At 39.9% G+C, this 21,112-nt stretch overlaps 1 protein-coding gene across 1 annotated transcript in view; it reads right to left on the bottom strand.

Annotated features, from left to right (window-relative positions):
• Nucleotides 1–21,112, bottom strand: part of IQCA1 (IQ motif containing with AAA domain 1) — a 103,081-nt gene that overhangs the window by 21,500 nt on the left and 60,469 nt on the right. Inside the window, exons 9-14 of the mRNA XM_032189977.1 lie at nucleotides 19,000–19,075; nucleotides 13,223–13,329; nucleotides 12,912–13,007; nucleotides 6,796–6,854; nucleotides 4,028–4,110; nucleotides 1,149–1,256 (exon numbers count right to left, since the gene is read on the bottom strand). Coding sequence (XP_032045868.1) covers nucleotides 1,149–1,256; nucleotides 4,028–4,110; nucleotides 6,796–6,854; nucleotides 12,912–13,007; nucleotides 13,223–13,329; nucleotides 19,000–19,075 — 529 coding nt within the window. The remainder of the gene's footprint in view (nucleotides 1–1,148; nucleotides 1,257–4,027; nucleotides 4,111–6,795; nucleotides 6,855–12,911; nucleotides 13,008–13,222; nucleotides 13,330–18,999; nucleotides 19,076–21,112) is intronic.

The raw sequence follows: 21,112 nt of genomic DNA, 5'->3' as shown, positions 1-21,112 counted from the left end.
GCTAATTTAATAGTGCGAAACTTAAGGGCTCATTCCTCCTGCCTTGGGGAGTGTCTTGGGGCTTGATTTCATTAGATTAGACGGTGTTAAACATAACCTTGGAGTTATCAGATAGGTGAAATACCACACTGAATCAGTGCAGAAAGGGATAACTGCTGAATCTTGCAACTGATCGTGGTGAAGCTTATGGCCAGTCCCTGAGGGCTTACCCCAAACCAAAAGAAGGCTTGGGATGGAAAGAACTTCACTGGTGTTGCTAGCATCACGTTTGATAACCTGGCTCTTCATGTGGGAATACCTGAGGAGAGCCCCAGAGTGTGTCCTGAACAGCCTGAGCACTTCTTTTTGGAAAGCGTGTGTGTCTGGGGAGAAGGCTCTGTCACTTGATGCATTCCCCAGAAGGGGAGGCAAGGAATGTTAGTTGTTTTCCCCTGTAGAGGTGATGAGCAGAAAGTGACACAGCCTGGGGGAGGATATGCCTAGTTAAAATCTCCCTCAAAATCAAATCACAAATGGAAAATGATGCTAGTGAAGTGCAAGTAGAGGCCCTTGAGACAGGCACTTCTTGCAATCAGTAGAGCTTGGCTTAATGCCATTCCCAAGTAAAATATGGGGGTAGGTTTTATGTTAAAAGCAAACAACCCAGCACAGCGTTGTTAGATGTTGCTTAAGTCTGGCATTAAAACTGCAAGGGCATTTAAGTGTTCTCTCTGATGTCCAAAATGTATTCAGACTAATTCTTTAAATGATTGCATTGTTTAGTGCTGAGTAACATTAGCCAGCTTGTAAAAGGTAAATTGCAACCTTAGCCCTTCCCTTAACTTGATTAATTTTGATCACTGGAGCTTGTTTTAGCTATTATCTTTCCCAAGTGATTTCCTTTTATGTGCTGCCATTCACAAACTGTTAACATGCGAGCAGAGATGGTATGGAAATGCAATACCTGACAATAGCATGTGCAAGCTCCTTTATGCACTATTAAAATGATACGGTCTTCACTCGGAACGCTTAATTGAAAAACAATTATACTACAAAATGCTTTAGATTACGATTAATCAAGCCCTGTCAAAGCCAGTAAAAATGCATGTTAGTGACAGGAAGCAAAACCACTGTATTCTGCCCTCCAGTAATTTTTGCTGTGCTCTTACCTAATGGCAATATCCCATACAGCGCTATTAGCTGCCTGACATCTGCAAGAGAGGGCACCGGCTCTATATCTACCTGACGAAGTGTAGTCCCCAGATAGCTGTACTCGCCTGTAGGGAGGAAGCATGGGCTTAATAAATGTGACACTGCATTGTTATAAAATGCATAACTCAGGTAATGAAAAACTACCACGGAATACCAATACTGCGTGCTCTCAGCAAACCCTGCCCTGTCAAGGGACGGGGACTCGACCAGGGCAATATCGTTGTGGAATGTGGCCCCAAGAAATCTGAAAGGTGAACTGAAAGAAGGAAAATGACATTAAACACTCTGGACTTTCCCTGCTAACCAGATTGTGGAAGGCATTCAGTCAGTCTCAAATAACCTTTTAAAGAAACTTTGTGGAAAAGAATCATTAGTAGCACCATAAATCACACTGCTGGCAAAGGATTTCTAGATTTGGGATTTTGCAGGGCTGGAATCCCAGTGAACCACACTCTATCAAAAGGATTTCAAAAAGGGGAAAAGATATTTTAACAAGCTTTTCCCTGGGCTGCGTCACATCTCAGCTTCTCACTATGTGAGACATTTAAGTGCTTCACCTAATTTGATGGGGATCTTGCTTTGCAGTTCACCTTTTTTGTTCAAAAAAAAAAAAAAAAAAAAAAACACCAAGGAAATGGAAAATCACTGATATGAACTCAAGCGATCTAATCTTGCCTCAGCTCTTGTTACAGAGCCATAATCACATTGCTGGACCTGTCAAAGTCCATACAGAAGATGTGTTAGAAAGCAAAGAGCCAAAAGGATGGGCCACAAGCAAGAAAACTTGTTGTGACAACATGGTGGCTATTTTTAGCATAAATTACATGTCATTATGGTGAATATTGGTGAAAAATAATAGCATACAAATAATAGGATACAGTGTTTTTTTGGAGACGAAAAGGGAAAGCACTAGAGCTCTCTGCAACAAGAGGTAAATCAGCAGTGGCAAGTGCAGAAGTGGAGCTGTGATTTGGGGCAAAAGGTAGAGGAGCCTTGGTACAACTGCACCCTCCCCTTTTGAAGAATAAAATTCATTTCAGGTTTTATCTTTTATTTAAGGAGAAATCAAAAGAACTGGATAGGAATTAATCTTCACAGATTTAATTAGAAGGCATCAAAGGGTTTAATTGCAACTGAACATAAATCACAGTGGATATTCTCTGACTAATTTAGATAAGGTCACCAAGAAAATTAGTTCAGTGATGTCAGTTTGTCATAGAGAGGGACATTTTGGTGCTTTTTACTTGCTGTGGAGCACAATTCCACTCTTTGTCCTTTTCCCAGGAACTGGGAGGGAGTGACCTTCCTTAGGCTCCAGCCCTGTAAGAGCAGAGCAGTTGAGGACCTATTTATCTAGAAGCTTTGACTGTCCCTTTGTAATTTTAAAAGGAGGCTTTTGATATTTAAAAAAGCCAGGTCCAAAACCCAGGCCAGCTTTAAATACCTTCTGTATCTTCTGGCAGCTTAAGCATGCCTGATTTTGGTGTGGGGAGTAGCCGGGTTGGCAGCCTGGGCTGCTTCTTGCTGCCTGGTATGCTAGTGCCCGTGCTGTGACACGCAGGGGACCTGTCATGGGGGTAAGGGAGTGATGTGGACGTCACTTTTATGCCTAACATCTGCTGCTGCTGGGAGGTGAGTGTTGCCTATGAAACGTGGAGCAGCCCTTGTGTTGCTGCAGAGGAGCCAGGGCTTCAAACCTCAGGGTCAAGGGAAGGTGGCCCAAGGACATCTCAGCCCACTTCCAGGTTTGATGTTACCAGCTGTAAATCATTATCCACTGGCTAGGATGTGCTTTCAAAACATCTGCAGCAGGGAATGTCTGGCCAGAAGTGACCTTGAGAAGGACAGACAGTACTGGCTGGGTGAATGAAGAAATAATGAAAAGCTTCCATTACTGTGCTTCATGCTTTTTAATGAGCATAAAATAGAATACCTATTAATTCAGCCTTCAACAGAATGGGCAGGGACCCTAAAGGCAGCAACTGTTGCTTCTAAGAGTTTATAAACATGGAACTTAGAAGTGATATGCAAGAATGCAGCTTTTCTGGCTCACGTACATGCTGTACTAACAGCCAATGGCTTTGTAGCTTCTGGATGTCTGCAAATTCAAATAATAATGGTGATCCTTGACACAACTGAGGTTGCTGTGATCTTACTACATACCATCAAATGCTTTTGGAGATGGTGGCAGGCCCCCTGTGAAGCCTGCAAGTGGGTTTTATAGCTCTGTGGAGAACCCAGGCTGATGTTACCTGCAGCTGAAGGCAACAATGGGGCAACTTCTGAAATGCAGAACGAGGCAGAGATGCATTTCATTCAAATCAAGGCCCAGACATGCCTCAAAGCACTGCCTCAAGGCTGAGGGGTGTTCAGGGAGCTGGAGGTAAGGGGTGAATTTTCTCTGCTGAATGAGCAGATGGTAAGGACATGATTTTTGCTGCTCTCTTGGAAATACTCAGGATGAATTATGACCCCCAGTCTATTATACTTGTGGTGTCTTGGTGCCTGAGCAGTGCTCCTTAAAGGATGTCCTATTACACCGCCAAGTTGCTTGTGACATCCAGAAACATTCAAGGCCTCCAGGTGCTAGTGCTTGGGGCCAAGTACCAGCTCTGCAAACAGGCCCTGGTTTCAGAAGCAGAAGTGAAAGGCACAAAGCACCAATAAGAAACAGACTTGATTTGCATACATGCTTTTAGATATTCATGTTGGAAAGTCCTGAAAGTGTAATTACTCTTGAACTCATTCTTGACTGGAAATAGGGGTTAGTGAACCTTGAATGGCTTGAGATTTGGTTAGATTAAACACCATGTTAGCTGTAAAAGGTGTACTTTACCAATGTAATCGGAGAGATACACAGTCTTGGGTTTTATTAGTACTCCTTCTTCCACTAGTTCCCTGTACAGAGAATCGATGGTCCTACGGACAAGAAACATCACTCAGAAATCCCAGGGAATTGTAAATGAAAGCTCAGTCCTTCAGTAAGTGAGCTAGCCTCAGAGTTATTTATGCTTCCTCAGATTTATAAATGGATTTTGTAGCTCAGAGGTTGAGGTGATTAGCTCCATTGATATGAAATCAATAAGTACTGTTTCCTGTGTTATGTCAAGGACTCTTTTACTAACTCACACTGTATTGCTCTGTCTCACACCAATTCCATTACCCATTTCCAGGTGATGCAAGATCAGTTATGACTTGTGTAATAGACTCATTCATTAATATCAATTACTGGGAAATTATTTTTAAATTATACAATAATAGCAATCCTAACACTACTATACCTATTCACTTAGCTCTCCAATTAGTAGTAATTCATTAATTCTTCTGGGAATTTATTCTGTTTGCAATAGCCTCGCTTCATCAGGAACATACTGTGAATGATTTGACTGGAGCAACCAGTGGTCCATCAGCTGCTGTGGTTGTGTGATGGCCAGAGGAAGACTGGGAGAAAAACATAGAGTGGAAACTGGCATAGCTCATTCAGGGGAAAGGTTTTTTCCTGTTTCTATCAGTGGTTGGCAATAGTTCCTCAGTTACTGAGGATTACTCTTATATTTGTATCTGGTTTTCTGTTGGTGTGGATGTTCTCCTCAGTCTCTTTCGGAGATCTATCCAAATATTAATTTCAGTGACATTCTTTGGCACTAGGTTACACAGACTGATACTGTTTCAAGGATGCCACAAAATGAATAAGCTTGTGTGTAGGTCTTGTTATAATGCTAGTGTAAACAGCACTGATCTAAGCCTTTCTAGATCTTTTACCATTTGTGCACTTTTCACATCTTCTCCCTTCAATATCTGAGCATTTTTCTCTGCCACCTACCTTAATTGGGACACTTTGGTATTGCTACAATAAAAATATTTAACAGAAGCTCTCAGCTGGTTAATAAAATCACATATATAATCTGAGGTCTGTAGCTTTTTTTCCACTTGAGCTGGGAAGTTTTATGTTTATGCAGTGTTAGTGGTACAATTAATACAGGAATAGTAATAAGCAAATATGAAACTTAACATACCTTCAACATTGACTTTGCCACTCTGACTCTTGCTCTCATTCTAAGATTTTTATGTTGAGTGTGCATCATAAAAACAAGCAGAAGGTAGAATGGGACTAACCTGGCAGTTCTGTTGGGAGCATGACTCTACTTTTCCTGTCATTATTTTTACTGTGTAAGTTTAATGATGCATGCCCTGAGTCTCCTCCAAGTATGTGTGATGTGATCAGCCTCTGACTAAAGCCCCTGTGCCTTTCCACTGTGCCAAAACTGAGATGAACCTGAACTTCTCTTGGCTATTTCTGGAATACTTCCTCCTTTCCTGCTCAGCAGGGAAGAGCAAAATATGGACCCCAAATGCCACGAACTGATTAAAAGCCAATGACTAAAGAGCATGCATTCTTAAATGGCTGTGCGTTGTGTTTAGCTGACACACAAGAAGCAGGTATGTGCAAGAGTAATTTTAAAAACACAGACTATACACATACTTGTTAGGCTTTGGCACTATTCTTGTATGAGAGGGCATGCTCTGTTATAATCCATGACACGTTTATTTTAAATATTTGCTTGGAGAGATTTTTCATTGTAAAGTAGGTAAAGAGATTGATTGTGTAGTGCTAGCACCCAAATGATCTAGTCCAGGTCTTGCTGTGCATTGTACAAATGGATTTGGGGGTGAATCCCATCTGCTGCTTCCTGCAGTGGCTGTTTGTCTTCATGTTGTTCTTCAGCCCTGCTCCCTTGGGAGCTCAGGATGCTCCTGGCCTGCATTGCTACTGTCAGCAGGTCTCAGCAAATGGCATCTCTGTAGCTGTATTATGTGCACAGGTGAAAAATGGCTGGGTTATCAATGAATGCATCACAAGATCACTGAAAATGTACTGTCAAAAGAAGAAAGCCTCTCAAATCCTCCAAGTAAAATAAGGTTGTTTAAGAGAGCAAGGGTATGCAAGAGGTTGTCAGGTCTGCCAGAACTTATTGATAAATAACTGATTTATATGATAAGCACTTTACCTCACACATGAATGGTGATTTATAGAGTGCAGGGGCCTGTCTGCACAGTTGTCAGTTGTCAGCTGAGATGGAAAAATCTCAGTAAAATTTTGGTAAACAAAACTGCCAGGTGCCTCTGCACCTGCCACCACTGGGATCAAAAAGAGGAAAATAGGGCCCATATTCTGCCTAAATGTTACATATGCTTAGCTTTACAATCTGGAATTAACCTCTCTGAAGTTAATGGAGACTGGCTCTAGTGGTGTACTTCTGCAGAACAGGGTCTGTGCTGTGCATCATTAAAGCAGTGTTCTGTCACTCTGTTATCTGTGACCCTATGTGGTGGTGTTCCTAGGGAATGCAAAAGTTTTAGTGTCTGTACTTCAAGGTTGTGATAGATATTTGCCATCTAGGCTTCTAGTGGAAGTTCATATCTGTTATTAAGCAGATTTTACTTATTGTGGGGCTCCTGATGCTGGTTATTATATGCTGAGATGGTCCTTCTGCAGTTAAAATCTGAAAGGGTTGCCAGGGTAGTCAGCTCAAAGACAACACAATCTATCAGTGTCTGAATCTATCATTGTCTGAATCTCAGGTAAAGGGGTCTTAGCTTTACCTGTCAGAAGTTAGGTCTTCTTCCAGCTCAGATATTTTCTTCCTTGCTGTCTTTTTTTTCTGAAGACCACAAAAACAGGCAGGAGTTAGTGGCCTTTGTACAGTTATATCTGAACCTACTGAAGCAACATTATGGCCAGAATATTTGGTGTTGGAATGTGGCCCCCCTCATCACTGAGGAACCCAAAGGAAAAATCATATCCTTGACTGCCCTTAGTTGAGGAAGTCATGCCCCTACTTATAAAAGCACAGGAAATACTGTAATTTGTAAGTCCCAAGGCATGGGAGAGGTGAAACAACTCTGGCTTTGACAGAGCTGAGGATCTGTGTCCAACCTATGAACCCCATGTACACCTTGCAGCAGGTGCTCTTGAACTGGATTCTGCACACTCACCCCAAGAGAACTTATCATGCTTTTTTTCTGGAGCCTGACTTTGTTGCTGAGCAGGTATGGCCTGCTCAAAAAAAGGGTGTTGGGGTCCCAGTTGTTGCTCCAGAGTCTAAGCTTAATGTTGTGTTTAAATATGTATGCAGATGCCTTCCTAAGGTCATGCAGGCTGCTTACAGCTGGACTCAGACCTGAAATCAACACTCCCAACTCCCCAGCTAGCTTCCTAACCATTAGATATCCTGTCTTCACTTTCCTAATGCCTTGGGGAAGGAGCTTGAAGAGGCCAGAAAAACATGACCTGCTCTTCTCTTGATACTTTCACCGTACTTCTACTATGGGAAGATTTTGTCTTGGGTTTCCTTACATGCTGGGGAAAAACAAAACCACCACGGAAAACAAAATTAAGATGTGAATCAGTCACAACAGGCCTCACAATTAATTACAGCTCACAGAACATAACTATGGTTAGGGATAATTAACAGAGGAGAAAGCATCATTAATCTATGCACCATATGTTAGTGCCCAACACCAGTGTCCACACTTCGGTTCTGCAAAGTGCTTTGGTATGACTTCAGCAGATCTACTTACACAGTAATACTTAGGCACTATGGGACTTCTTCAATGGCTTAAATTTAGGCATGTGCTTAAATGCTTAGTTGATCAAGACAGCTTATTCTTTCCAAAAGTTTATGTTCAACTTTCATGGGAATAGTCATTTCTTTTTTTCTTAATGAATACTTCTGCAGAGCTCTAGAGGCTATTCTGTAGAAAGAACACTTCTAGCCACTCATATGAAAAATACTTTTTTTCCTAGAATATGTCAGCAATATTAAAAATGTACTACTTATAAATTTTCAAGGATAGTTGCAGTCTAACCTATGGTTCAATCACCTGTAACTACTGACAATGCAATAAAGATAATCTAGACGAAAATGAAAACTAAATGCAGAGCTATATGGATAAGCTAACTGGGGAAAAAAAAAAACAACAACGATATTTTAAAGTTTTGGGTTAGAATAGTGCGAACAACTCAATTTCTGCAGAATGACACCTTGGGTTTCTTTACATAAGTAATCTTGGTAGCAAATATTCCTCAAAATGTGCAAATGTTTTCTTCTAAAGAAAAAGATGAAGAACAAAGCATATGACATGCTGTTTTAACAATTGAGGAAATGCTGAGACTGTCAGTGGTGTATCTGCAGTTTTCCTTCAGCTTTGTCTCTTTAGCCTTTCTTCTGACAAGACAGAATTGTATATCATGGGGTCTGACTGGGAAGAAAAGCTAATTTCTACCTATGTAAAGACACTAAACATATGCTGAATTTATTGGCCAACTGGTATTGTCCTCAAGGCAGCTTTACCAATAAAGTAACTCAAGCAAAATAAAAATGTACTATGCAGGGGAAAAATGTGTTTTCCTAATTACATCAGCATTCACAGGAAATTTGGCAAACACTGAGATGTGATAAGGGGAAATATGAATTGTAGACAATGGCTTTCCTCCAAAATGTCTTACTGGGAACTGCTTTTATTTAGAAAATGATAATGTTTAATGAATGTGAACATGCTCATCGTTTATAATGGAAATCTTGTTTCCATCTCTGAGATGTCAGTCTAATTCCTGGTTAGCCATCCATTTACGGTTATTTTCTGCTTTGATACATCACAGCGTAGTGAACTGCGTTAGTTATTAGTTAGCAGCTGACAGAAGACTGTCTTCTGTGCTCAGTGTGGTATCCTGTCTTACTGGGTGGGCTCATCAAAATGTCTTGAGTAGCTCAGAGGTTGCTATGAGAAAACGTGAGGAAAAATAATTAAATTACTCCGCTTAAGGGAAGTGAGTGCCCAAGTCTACCAAGTGTCTTCCTTGGATCACATGTGATGCTTAGAAGGTAGACTGAGCAAGTGCAGCCACACTGGGGGAAGCAGGAGGCAAAGATGTTCCCTCAGAGCTGGTGGGTGGGAAGTGTTCATCCTATGTCCACACTGCACTGTGTGAGCACCTGCTCTTGGTTAAGTCTTTTCTTGCCATACCAAGGCTATTGATACTTGAGCAGCTCCTGATACTTGTACTGGAAAAAGTCCTCAGACCAAGATGTTCCCATTCACTGTTGGGCCCTGGCTCAAAGATGGCTCTGGTTTGTGATCCCTGTTGGATTTAACCACAATATCCAGAGAAGTTGCAGCTCCCACAGCTACCTGAGGGCTTTGGGTGGTGTTCTCTTCATCACTACAGAAAATCCAACCGGGGTCATGAATGAATCACTGTCTACAAAACCAACCTTTCTTCACGTCTGACTCAGCCTGTATTCTGGCCTTTTTCACTGTGGCTTTGCTCTTATCAAGTCTTTAGATGAATGTTAAAAGGAGTAAAACTCCTTCCATATGTGTTGCTGTAGTTCATCTCTTCTGGGTTGCTTTGCTTCTGCCTGACTGCATCAAGAATGGATACCCAAATCTGGGTGGAGATGATAGTAATGCCTATTTCAGCAATTTACTTAGGTTCCCATGCCCCCACTTTTTTCCAGAGTTCTGGCCATCCTTTTAGTGTATGTGTGGGTGTGTTTACTTAAAATGGGTTACTTTACCTACAGTTGGATCAGAGACAAATCTTTAGGGGACCAGAGCAGGAAAAGCAACACAATAGGCTAGATAAAAAGCATTCTGATAAGCACTCAATGTAATTTCCAGGTCAGAAACTGCAGAAAGCTGATCTGTAAAGCTGATATGTAATTTCCTATATTGGGTGCAAAGCCAATGTAAAGACACCAGGCCTGCAATGGTATATTTGGCCACAGGTTATCAGGAGAAATGCTTTCAGCTGCTAAACCTTCTGGGTATTGTGGTTAGGTATGTGGCATCCATCTATAGAATAAACATTTGTAGAGCTGCTGGATTGTGTTGAGTCACTCAAATCAGAAGCTTGGGCTGTAAACAGAAAGGGTTGAACCACAAAGAATAAGATTTCAATTACAGAAGTTCATGCTGGTACAAGAATGCTACCAACTTCTTACAAAACTCCATTGCTTCTGAAAATACTAGCCATGGTGCTTTCTAACACACTCCTCTAGGTTGGCTGGAACCTTAAGCCTTCCTAGATATCAGTGCCATATTTCCCTTCAAATTTTTCCTCAACCTGCCTTTACACGGGTGCTTACAACCCCAACCTGCTGATCCACAGTTCGGCAGACAAGCTGGCACTGTGTATCATGAAGAAAGAGGCAACTGGCAGCTGAGATGAACCACTTTCCTTTGTTTCTGTTGCATATTTATTCCCTCTCCTTTGATTGCCTTCAGATCAGGAGTCATCTGGAGAGCTTTCTACTCAGCCCCCAGCACAGTGCGTCTCTGGATGAATGAGGAGGAAACTATTGTCCAGCATTGGCTGGGTAAGGAGCACAAATGACAATTAATAGTTGGCAGGGTGAAGTGCTTCCAATGTGGGTAGAGTCTCTACCTCAAATGATAGTGGTATGGTTTGTTGCAGATCAGGTGCAATCTAATTAGTTCAGATATTTCCAGATCAGCCTAATGGTCTGGAGACCCATTCATAATGAGCAGAGCAATTTGCCTTTCCACCCAAGCTTATTCTTCTACAGAGGTTGGGGCTTTTTATCTTCAGGAGCAGCAAGAGTAACTCTTGACAGGGTTAAGTGTCCACTTCTAAGTGGTATTTGAAGGTTTGGGAGTCAGTGATAAAATTCAGCCTAGGAAGTACAGTGCATAGAAATAAGGAGTGGCCTAGAGGTATGCCCAGAGCTGTTAAATTTTATCTATGAGCTGAGCCATCTGAAATGCTGGCTGCGAGGGTGCAATTATCTTCCTGATACTTTCCCTTTTGGAATCTAATTTCAAAATGCTGTTGTTGAATTTCCCCCAAAAAGGGACTTCGAAACAGGTTCTGAAGCTCAAATTTCTGTAGATCAGGCAGACTTTTTTAATATGGACTTAACAGATTTTTTTTTTTTTTTTGGAGTTGAAAGCTACTTATCCAAAGGTGCTCTTGAAAAGGCAGAGGACATCTACCCTATGTGCTCCTGGGCAGTGTCTGTTCCCTGACAACAAAAAGCTCTAGTTCTACTGTGGTGTCTTCCTGCAAAGGGTAGAAGAAATCTCACTCCAGATGTGTCCATGGATATGATGAGAATACAAAACCATTGCTGTTTCACGTTGTGTAACTCAGAAGAAGGATGTATGGGACCCAGGATGTGCTGATGTAAGCCTTGGAAAAAAGGATTATTGCTAAGTAACAAGTTAATAAGCTGTTTCCATTTTTTTCCAGTTTGTATTATCCTTGTTATATAGGCCAGACTTTCATAACGCAGATCTGAAGTCTGTGTGCGCACTGCTAGTTTATGGACTGAGACATTTATGTAAATACTAATTAGAAAAAGCCTTTGTCAGGGCTGGCTGGAATTTTCAAATAGTTTTGCACAGGGAAGATGTTTTGAACTGGGTAGCTCCATACATTCCCCACCCCCTAAAATAGAACTGCTGTTTTTCAGAGAAAACCTTTTGGGAACTTGTATTATTTAATTAGTACTACTTTTCTCGCTCCCTCATTCTCTCAGGCTACTGGCACAACATGGGAAAACAACAGTTAAATAAACTCACCACCCAAAACTATTCCAACACTATATTGAAGAAAAACTGATGTAAAGCTTTAAAACTGCAATACGATGTTTTGAAGCAGAATTTCAACCAGCTGATCTGAAGTGGCCAAACGTGTCTACGCGGAACAACTTAGAGAAGATTGTTGCAATACTTTGTCTGTGTATCTTAAGCCTCACTATTTTTGAAACAGATTTAGAAATCCAATCAGTATCACTTTTCAGAGTTGCTCCAGTCTTTCATTATTAAATTGCCCTTACGCCTTTGTCAGGTGAAAGAGCATTTTTAAAGATAATTTGAGTAGAAGTACTGCAAAATCAAATATTTGCACGCTAAAAGGATTATAGAAATAGAATACAACACAAGATTAGGGTTGGCTATTTGCCCTGAGCCTTTTAAGTGGAACTGCTGATTGAACCATAGGGTCTGTAAGCTTTGAGTTATTTTGTACTGACATGATCTATAGTTTAAATGCTTGGGTGAGGAATTCAGGGAACCGTGGGCTGTGGAATTTTGCATATGGTAATGCTGTGAAACTAGATGTGAACGTGACATGTGGGCAGCACATTAAAATAATGTATGTCTTTAACCTATTTGATATGCTTAAATAAACTTGGCTTAATCACAAATTCCCAAATCCTTCAATAGTAAGTAGTAACATAATTAAGGTACACCTGGCTGGATATCATCTACATGTTATACATAAATGAAAGGTTTTACCAAGGCACTTAATTTTTTTGATGTACAGTTTTGAAACAAATCACCAAGTCCTCACTTAAAAGGAAAGCAGCAGCTGGGGAGCTTACTGGCACCCAGGTCAATGCCTTCCTTGGAAGACTATTAATCTGAGCCAGTCACCTTAAGAAACAGAGGGACTGCTGAAACATTTCTATTGTTTCTCTGGACCAAAGGATTCCAAAAAGGTGTGTATCCTTCTTGAAAGTCTGATTTATCTTGTAATGGTTTATCTTTGGAATAGTTCAACTTGTCCCAAGCAATATTTATAAAGGTTAATCAATAACAGTTAAGAAACAAGGCCCTGAAACTGAGGTTTGCACTGTATCTGTGTAGAGAATTGAGATTTGCCCTGAAGTTTCACAACTTGCTGCTCTTACCTTTTCACTTTTTCTTCCTTTTTTCTGCTTGCCACTCTTCTCTCCATCCACAGCCAGTTTGAGACTCTCTAGTTTCTGTTGCATCAATTCATCAACCTGTCCAGGCATACAATGTCGAATCTTTAAGTCTTCTGTTTTTGCCACCACACCAGACAAATGCTTGTTCAGCCAAACAAGCATTAAAGCAGAGAACAGATAGTAGGGAGTCTGGAAGGAGGTAAGGTCTATGCCAGGGCCAGTTCTTACAGCTGTAGAAAAATATACATGGGGCAATGCACATTATTAGTGTCCTCTTACTATTGTAAGCTCACCTGCACTCTGATCTCTTCCTCCACTTCTTCCCGTTTCTCTTCTTTGATCAGCTCCAGGTCATGATCCTGGAGGAGATCCCATCCCTCATCTCTGTTCTGCCAAACGGCTGTTATCCAAAAGAAAGAAGAAAGGGGAAAAAAGTTATAGAAGCCATCGATTTCTCCAACTGCTTCTGGAGGCACAAAAAAAAAAAAAAGCTAGTCGTAGGCAGCTTTTATTAAATTATTAGCTGTATGAAAGTAGCAAGCTCTAGGGACCCTTACCAAGTTCAGAGCCCTGTTGTGCTAGGATCTGCAAATCTTGAGGTTAACTTCTTTTTGCCTTGGGCTGTAAATTGGTATTGGATTTCAGGAGGATAATAATGGGATATTGAAGTTGTCGTTTTCTGGTTGTAAAGCTGAATGCCTGGAGTGTTGCTCACCTTCAAGAGCAGGTAGTACAGTAGCAGCTTAACCATATCATGTCTGATCTTGGTGTCTCTTGTCTCTGCTTACCAGCATCGTGTTTAAATCTTTACCATGAAAGAGTTGCAAAGACAGCTCCTGTCCTGAGGAGTGTGCTTTCTACATACATGTATCTCTTGGCTGGCAGAATGCAGGCTTGGGGACCAAAGTGAAGTGGTTCTAAATCTAAAGGAGGAAGTTTTCCCTGTTCTCTCCTGGTCTGTTATCTAGTGTTCAGTGAAAGAGGACTTTCAGCTGCAGTAATTCCCATGAAGCTGAAATATGGGTCAGGAGTGCTGGAATATAGGTATAAATGCCTGCCCTCAGAACAACAGAAAGGGGAGTGAGAGGGGACAGCAAGTCTGACAGCAATAAACTGCATCCAAGCCCTGAGTGGCATAAAGCCACAGCTCTAGGGAGTTTTAAGCTTGATGCCCTAATGAAAGGGCATCTGAAGTCCTTCTGCAGAAGAGATGAGACTCAACTGATGCATCTTTGTTTCTTAGTGATGTGTAAGCCATATGTATTACAGAGACCACACTCAAGGAACCAAGCTAACTTGTGCAAACTGATCAAAAAAATCCTATTTACAATAAAGTAGCTAATGATGCTGAAGTGCAGTTATTTTTGTTGATGCAACTGTTATTTGCTCTTTCTAAAGAACTAAATGATGTCTGGCAAGCTCTGTGCATATCTGAATCCTCTGCTATTAGCAGAAGGTACCTTTTTAATGGAAATGCCTCCCCCTTTTCTACATTTTTTTGAGCTTATTTAAAGGAGGCCAATTCATATCTTTAATTTCCTTGCATTTCAAGCTCTGACAATATCTCTATAAATGACAGCTAATCTCCAGCAGTATGTGCTAATTCAATTTCCAGATGATTTAAAATGACAACTCTCTACTTTAAGACATAGGCTCCTTTATGAATCTGTTTTGCACAGGGAACTCTTTCCTGTACCTACTGCCATTTCTAAGGCACTATAAATTCAGAAATGTTTTCACAGTACCCATAGGAGATCATTCAGGTTTTAGTTCAGTTAATATAATACTGTCTGCTATTTCCATCCTCTACGAATTTTCAGAGTCCAATTATGTGCAGAGTATTTGTGACTTTACACAAGGGGAATAGTTTTTGCAGGTGAGTAGTCTTAATTTCATAACAAAAAATGGTAGAGATGGAGAAGGACAGTGGATTTGGGGGAAGGAAGAAAAACTCCAAGGTACAGACATTAATTTCTTTCAATTACTCATGGGTCATTAAATGGCGTGACAGATGTCACATAATATTTCAAGAAAGAAAGCTGATTTGCCCTAGTTGCACAGTACCTCCTCCAGGGTTATCAGTTTGGAATTTCAGCCTTGGGGAAAGGGTGTATAACTCCTCTGTAATGTGAATTTTTAAACACTTTCTTGACTGGGTCAACAGGTTGCAAGTGCTATGTTTTCATAGAGGAGTACTAGGTCTTCGGTATTTGTCTTTCATAGAGGGATCATAGATTTTTATTGTTTTTTCATAATTGTTTATTGTCATTCTGTAAATCGATTAGCAGTTAATATCCACTGCAGGCAAAGCAGCAACAGTCCTCACACAGCTTAGGCAGTTGCCTTTGATATTACCTGGCACTGAGTTCTGAGTGCTATATTAGACACTGGGTTAGAGGTCTCTAATTTTAGAAAAGAGATAAATAACTCATAGGTGTTAGGTGCTATGTTGTTCTTTCATAGATCAACAAAACATTTCAAAGCTATTTTTAAAGTCAGGTCAGAAGGCTAAGGATGTTGTTTTCACTGGCCAGTCAAAAGAGGCTGGTATTTTGTTACAGATGGGTCGTGCAGCTATGGGAACTATTTTTGTGTGTGCACTGCAATTTATATTGCCTCTTCTAAAATAAAGCATGCTTATCTTTGCATTATTTTATATGCATAACTCCGGAGCTCAGGACTCAAAAGGCAGCCAGTGCACTAATGTGATTGCTGACATCACTTCAGCAGCATTAGCTTTCCTCTGCAGACTAGCAGGTAATTCCAATATCTCTGAATTTCAAAGCAGCTTGTGACTGATAATTGAAGTACTTTTTATCTGAAGTATGAAGCTTTTCTTCTTAACATGACTACTTTCAACCTCCTGACAAAAGGGTTTGAATCTTTTGATACAAGGCAAAATACACAATATCATCCCACCTTAAAATTTGGGTCATGCAGTATTGAAGTTGAACTCTAGTTCCAACTGAAATATCCCCTGCAACACTAAGTCAAATATCAACTGGCTACCTGTAAAATGGGGGAAATAGCACTTTGTTGCCTTACAGCATGGTGTACTGCAAAAATAAAACCCAGGGAGACCGAGGTAGTAATTCAGGCTACTTACATTTATTCCACATACTCCTGTTATTCCAGTGTACATGTATAAGTAGTGTATAAGTAAGCCTGCAGAGAAACTGGCTGTTTCCAACAAAAGTATATAAAATAAGTGTTTTAGATAGGGCTTGGCAAATGTAGTTTAGCAACTAGTAAAACTGCCAAATACAGTTTTGGGAGAGCAAAAGTGTTTGTGAATTCCAGTGAGGTTTATTTAAGTAGTTCTAATGTGGGGTGGGGGTGGGATCGGTATGGAAAAGTCTGTAAGTGAAATACTTAGATCTTTGTGAAAGCTGATCTACGTCTTTTACAACATTTAACCCAAGAACAAATCAACCAGTTTCAGGGGATGGAAAGACTTTTTAATTGTAAGAGTTGGGGGAGAGGTGACAAAAATGAAAACGCTCACTGTTTGGACAGCTCTCACTTAGTAGACTGCAGCTGCATTCATAAAGGCCTTTAATTCCATTGTAGGCACCTGATATAAATCTTAATCAAGCTCCCTTACTTCAGTGATGCTTTCAAGATTTATGCAGTAATAAGTTTGAACTTCTATGCAAATTGTAAGAATAGCTCAATTACTATCACATAAGAATAGAAAAATGTTCCCAATGTAGAAAGATCAAACCCAAACCTTTTTCTAAACAATTCTGCTACTGAAATGAAAGCAGGCTAAAATTAAAAATGTAAGAAATTGCTTATGCTGTTCCTATCAGATGTTCTAGACTTCTGGGTGCCTTGAAAAACTGAACCTCATCCATGACTAAATTCAATTTTTTGAACCACCAGGTAATATTGCGATAAAGTGGTGATAACTGTGTGGTTAGGCACAATAAAAGCATGAAGTGCTGCTGAATGAGGAAAGAGACTGCTACATGGAGGAATTAACAGCTCTTTACTAAAAGTAACTATGGTGTTGGATAGACTTGAATCATTAAAAGGAAAAAAAAAAAAAACACAACTGAGGTTTAACTGGACAGCTACAGATTCTTACTGTACGTAAGACAACTGAAGCTATTCTTTGAAGCTTGCATGAGGAGCTCTTTCCACTCTGAGGAGTTCTGGTTGTGCTCTGCAGAAAATGGTTCCTTGTATGCTGTTAGAGGTACAGGTGTCAGCTCTGGTGGGATGGGCTGGCGACGAGCACTGGTGTCCTAACACAAAAGGTAGGCCTGTGGCTGACCTACCTGAGTGCATTATTATATTGTATTAGCAAGTGCTGTCAGTATGTAATTGGATGACGGAGGTATTCACACCAACTGGCTTTAAGTATCCAATTTAGGTGCCTGAGTGGGAGTGGAGATTCTATAGACAGATAATGAGCTGTTGAGTTGTCCTTGGGAGGCTTTGTGAAATGTATAGGAAAACACCTCCCAGTTCAGCACTCCTCTTCGTGCAAAAAGTTGGCCAGCATGAGTAACCCCAAAATGTGTTACATGCTTTGAGTTCTGCAAGGATATATCTTGATAGGGGTGACAGTATATGAAGTAGTATTCCATTACAGTCTGGGTGACAAACATGTCCCGGTCTTCTCATAAGCCCCCTGACTTGTTACTTGAGATCGTGGTGAAATTTGGGAGTATCCCTTCCTATCAAACTAAGTTATCAACCCCCCGGTGTTTTTATCCCCAACACTCACGTCCACTGTGCTGGAAGCACTATTTAAAGCCTGAGTGTGAGGTCTTCCGCAACCTGGAGGAGAGTTATTAATAGGCGCAAATACAAGGAGTTGGTGAATTCACAGTTCAGCATTGTACTAAATAGTGCTAGATGCTGCAAAGCCTCAGCAGGGGTTCCAAGAAGCACTGGAAAGCATAGCTGCGCTATTGCATACTCAGCAGGATGCTGGATAAGTGTATTTGCCAAACCTACTTGACAATGTAAAACCCTCCTGCCCTCTTGTTGCTACTTTGCAAACGGTGGGGACTCTACCCTGCCTCTTGTAGCTCCTCTTGGGACTATCTGGATGGGAAACATGGGTCTTGCTATTGCTGGTTTTGGGTTGCAAGGTGACATCTGGTCCTGAGCGTATAAAAAAGCACAAGTAATATTCTGGGCTAGTTAAGGAAAATAGTATAGATGAAATTGATCCTTATCTAAAATTCCTGCTGACTTCAGTGGGGTTCTGATGTAGCAATCAAGAGTAAAGTTTGGCACTAAGAACTTTCTTCAAGCATAATGCTCCTTTGATTTACAATGTAGAACAGAATCTGAATTGTTAGAAGCCAGAAGTCTGGCAAAATTGTGCTGGTGCATATTTAAAGTTGCTTGCTTTCTCTCCAGCCAACTCAAATCGGGCAGAACACTCTGCTAGTGATTTGTTGGAGAGAAATGAGTATTCTTCATATAAAGAACTCTTAACAAGCCATAAACACTGCAGAGTGAGGAGAAGAGAATATTTTTAATTGTGACAGGGCTTCGATTATACAACTCCAAGCTATATGTTATATATTCAATCATATTTGGGAAGCTGCAAACACTTTGAGGTATATTCGTACTTTAGCAGCATTTCTCATGCTTCTGCTTAAAAAGATTAAAACATGAAAGACAATTTGACTAGCTGTGGACTGTGTAAATAGTATCTATAGACACCTTCCATGAATGAGGGGCAGACAGCAGTTAGAGCATGAAAACACTGATGCTGAAGCCTCATCTACAGTATGGTGCTATTAAATCATTTGCTGTTCAGATGTAATTCTTACCACTCTTAGAAAATTTGTATGTACTTCTGGTTCTAGTTTGGCCACTGTCACTCAGACAGGAATGTACCATCCTTTGTGATTAGCACAATGATTTTGAGACTCCTGGGTACTTGAGGTACTGAGACTTCCTAAATACCATTTATCTAATGTCCTCATTTCTATAAAGTTACACAGTTTGGGCAGCTGTGCAGTTTGACCTTACAGGAATGACATTCAGATTAAACTGAATTAGAAGAACATTCCAGCTGTAATTGTTATCTTTTTCTACTGACCTTTGTATTGACTGCTTCCTTCCTCCATTATTGAAAGGAAATTACTGGGAGCCATTTTCCAGCCCTCATCCTCTTCCTAGACTCGAGGGGGGTAAAAAGAAAAATCGGAATATTAATATATGTATGTAGTAACTTAGTGTGAAAAAGTCATAATTCTCACTTTTAATTTTTGCAATGTGAGGAATAAGGCACCATTTCATCATGCTGTGATGAAATTTTTCATCAACTACGGTTTTCCTAGCAGGGTATAAAGAAAATTTATCCTCTTTAAAAAAAAAAAATGAAAAAAAAAATAATAAAAAGAGGAGGGTAGAGTGTCAGTTCATAAACTGGCCTATTGAGGTCACAAGAATTATATTTAGGCTGGTTGGAATCTGTAATATAGGTAGCATACTTGCAAAACATGTAAATTAAATTACCTTGCTATTTTTTCAGTTTTTCTTGGGTTGCACCCTCCATGCACCAAAGGAATTCCCAACCTGTGGGTAATTCCAAGCTATTGAAACCTCATTTTAATCTGTTATTAGAAAAATAATGAACTTGGTGTATTTTGCAAAACAAAATATTTGGTTTCCACTTAATCAAAACATATTGATGTTTTCCTATCTGAACTAAATGACATTGACAAGTTCCTGAAATAGTTTAATTTCTTTGAACCAGTGTTTCTAATGGAAAATCTTGTCAGAAAGCTATAAAAGGTTCTTCACATTGTGTCAGTCATAAATCTTCAAAATGCTAGTAAGGTAACAGTTATGTGGGAAGTTATATCTGAGGAGGAGCTGGTGTGGATTTACCAAAGACAACACAAGTTGTATCTGGCTTTGATAATCAATGACTAGTCTGTAAGGTGCTGGTTATAAGGAAGTTATAAGATGCAGTTCCTGAAATAACTAGAACCAAAACAAAAACCCTACAAGTGTCTCCTTAACTAGATGCCATTACTTGCTTATCAGATACATCTGCAGACAGGTCACATGAATTATTAAATGTTTTTAATTAAGTTACTATAGCAATTAAAGTTTAGGCCCAGGAGGACATGCAGAACCTAAATACATTTACCACTTCTATGCCATGGTCTATAGCTATATTTGAAAAAGATTCAGGAGTTTCTAAATTAAACATCAAGAATCATTTGGGTTAACTATAGCCAAGTGCTTGAGGATTTGACTTTTGGAATCTAAATCCTTGCTTATGCAAGTATTCAGTTTTGGCAGGGTGTGGCACTTTGAGATTCATCCTTGGCACTTTGACATTTTTAGAAAATGATTAAAAGATGCTCTTCTAAGAGCATACTTGTAATTGCTAACTATTAAAGGCCTAAAAATGGGATTGGTATTCATTTTTAGCCACTCAGTAGCATAGGATGGGGGTTAACATTTCTTTTATTGTTAAAAACAAACCAATAGATCATTTTAATTACTAGCTTCAATGATTTCTGTAAACTGACATAACAATATTTACGTCAGTATCATTGACTTTAATCAAAACTATTGTGTGTCCAAAGGACAGTTGCAGAGTGCTGTTCTGTATTCCCTCTTGCATGTATTAACAGAACAAGGGTCAATGTAATGTATAAAACTTCTTTTCCTTTGAAGTCAGTTGATGTATTTTTCTGTGTTCAGTGGATTGATTTCATGCTTATTCTGTGCTGTGTACTAAAGTACCTTGAACCAACAATATACACTTCAATTTAGGCACAAATATGGAAATAATAGTTTTAATGTTTTTGAAGCTTTCTGAATTCTAGTCCATGCTAGATGGCTTTATATTCTCATTCAACAGCAAGGAACACTGTGAATTAACTGTTCTGCACTTCTGTTATGGAGATTTTATTAATGGATTTCAATGAGGATAAAATGCATCTCACTGTTTAATATTTCTGGATGAAATCTGTGAATTGTGCAGCCTTGCTCATGTTCTGTAGGGAGACCAGTTGCAGAATGTTACTGGGTGAAGCAGCCCAAACTGGTCTAACGTGCTTTGCTCTTGGAAAGAGGAATCAGATGGTGCTGATGTTTTTTTTCCTTAAGTGTCCAATGGGAAATCAGATCAACACCTTACAGAGAAAAAAAAATGAAGTTACTTTGATATGAAATACATCTTTTTAAAGATT

The sequence above is a fragment of the Aythya fuligula genome, chromosome 6, assembly GCF_009819795.1.
Source record: "Aythya fuligula isolate bAytFul2 chromosome 6, bAytFul2.pri, whole genome shotgun sequence".
Taxonomy (NCBI): Eukaryota; Metazoa; Chordata; class Aves; order Anseriformes; family Anatidae; genus Aythya; species Aythya fuligula.
The sequence above is the reverse complement of the archived record's forward strand: the minus strand, read 5'-3'. Positions and strand labels throughout refer to the sequence as shown.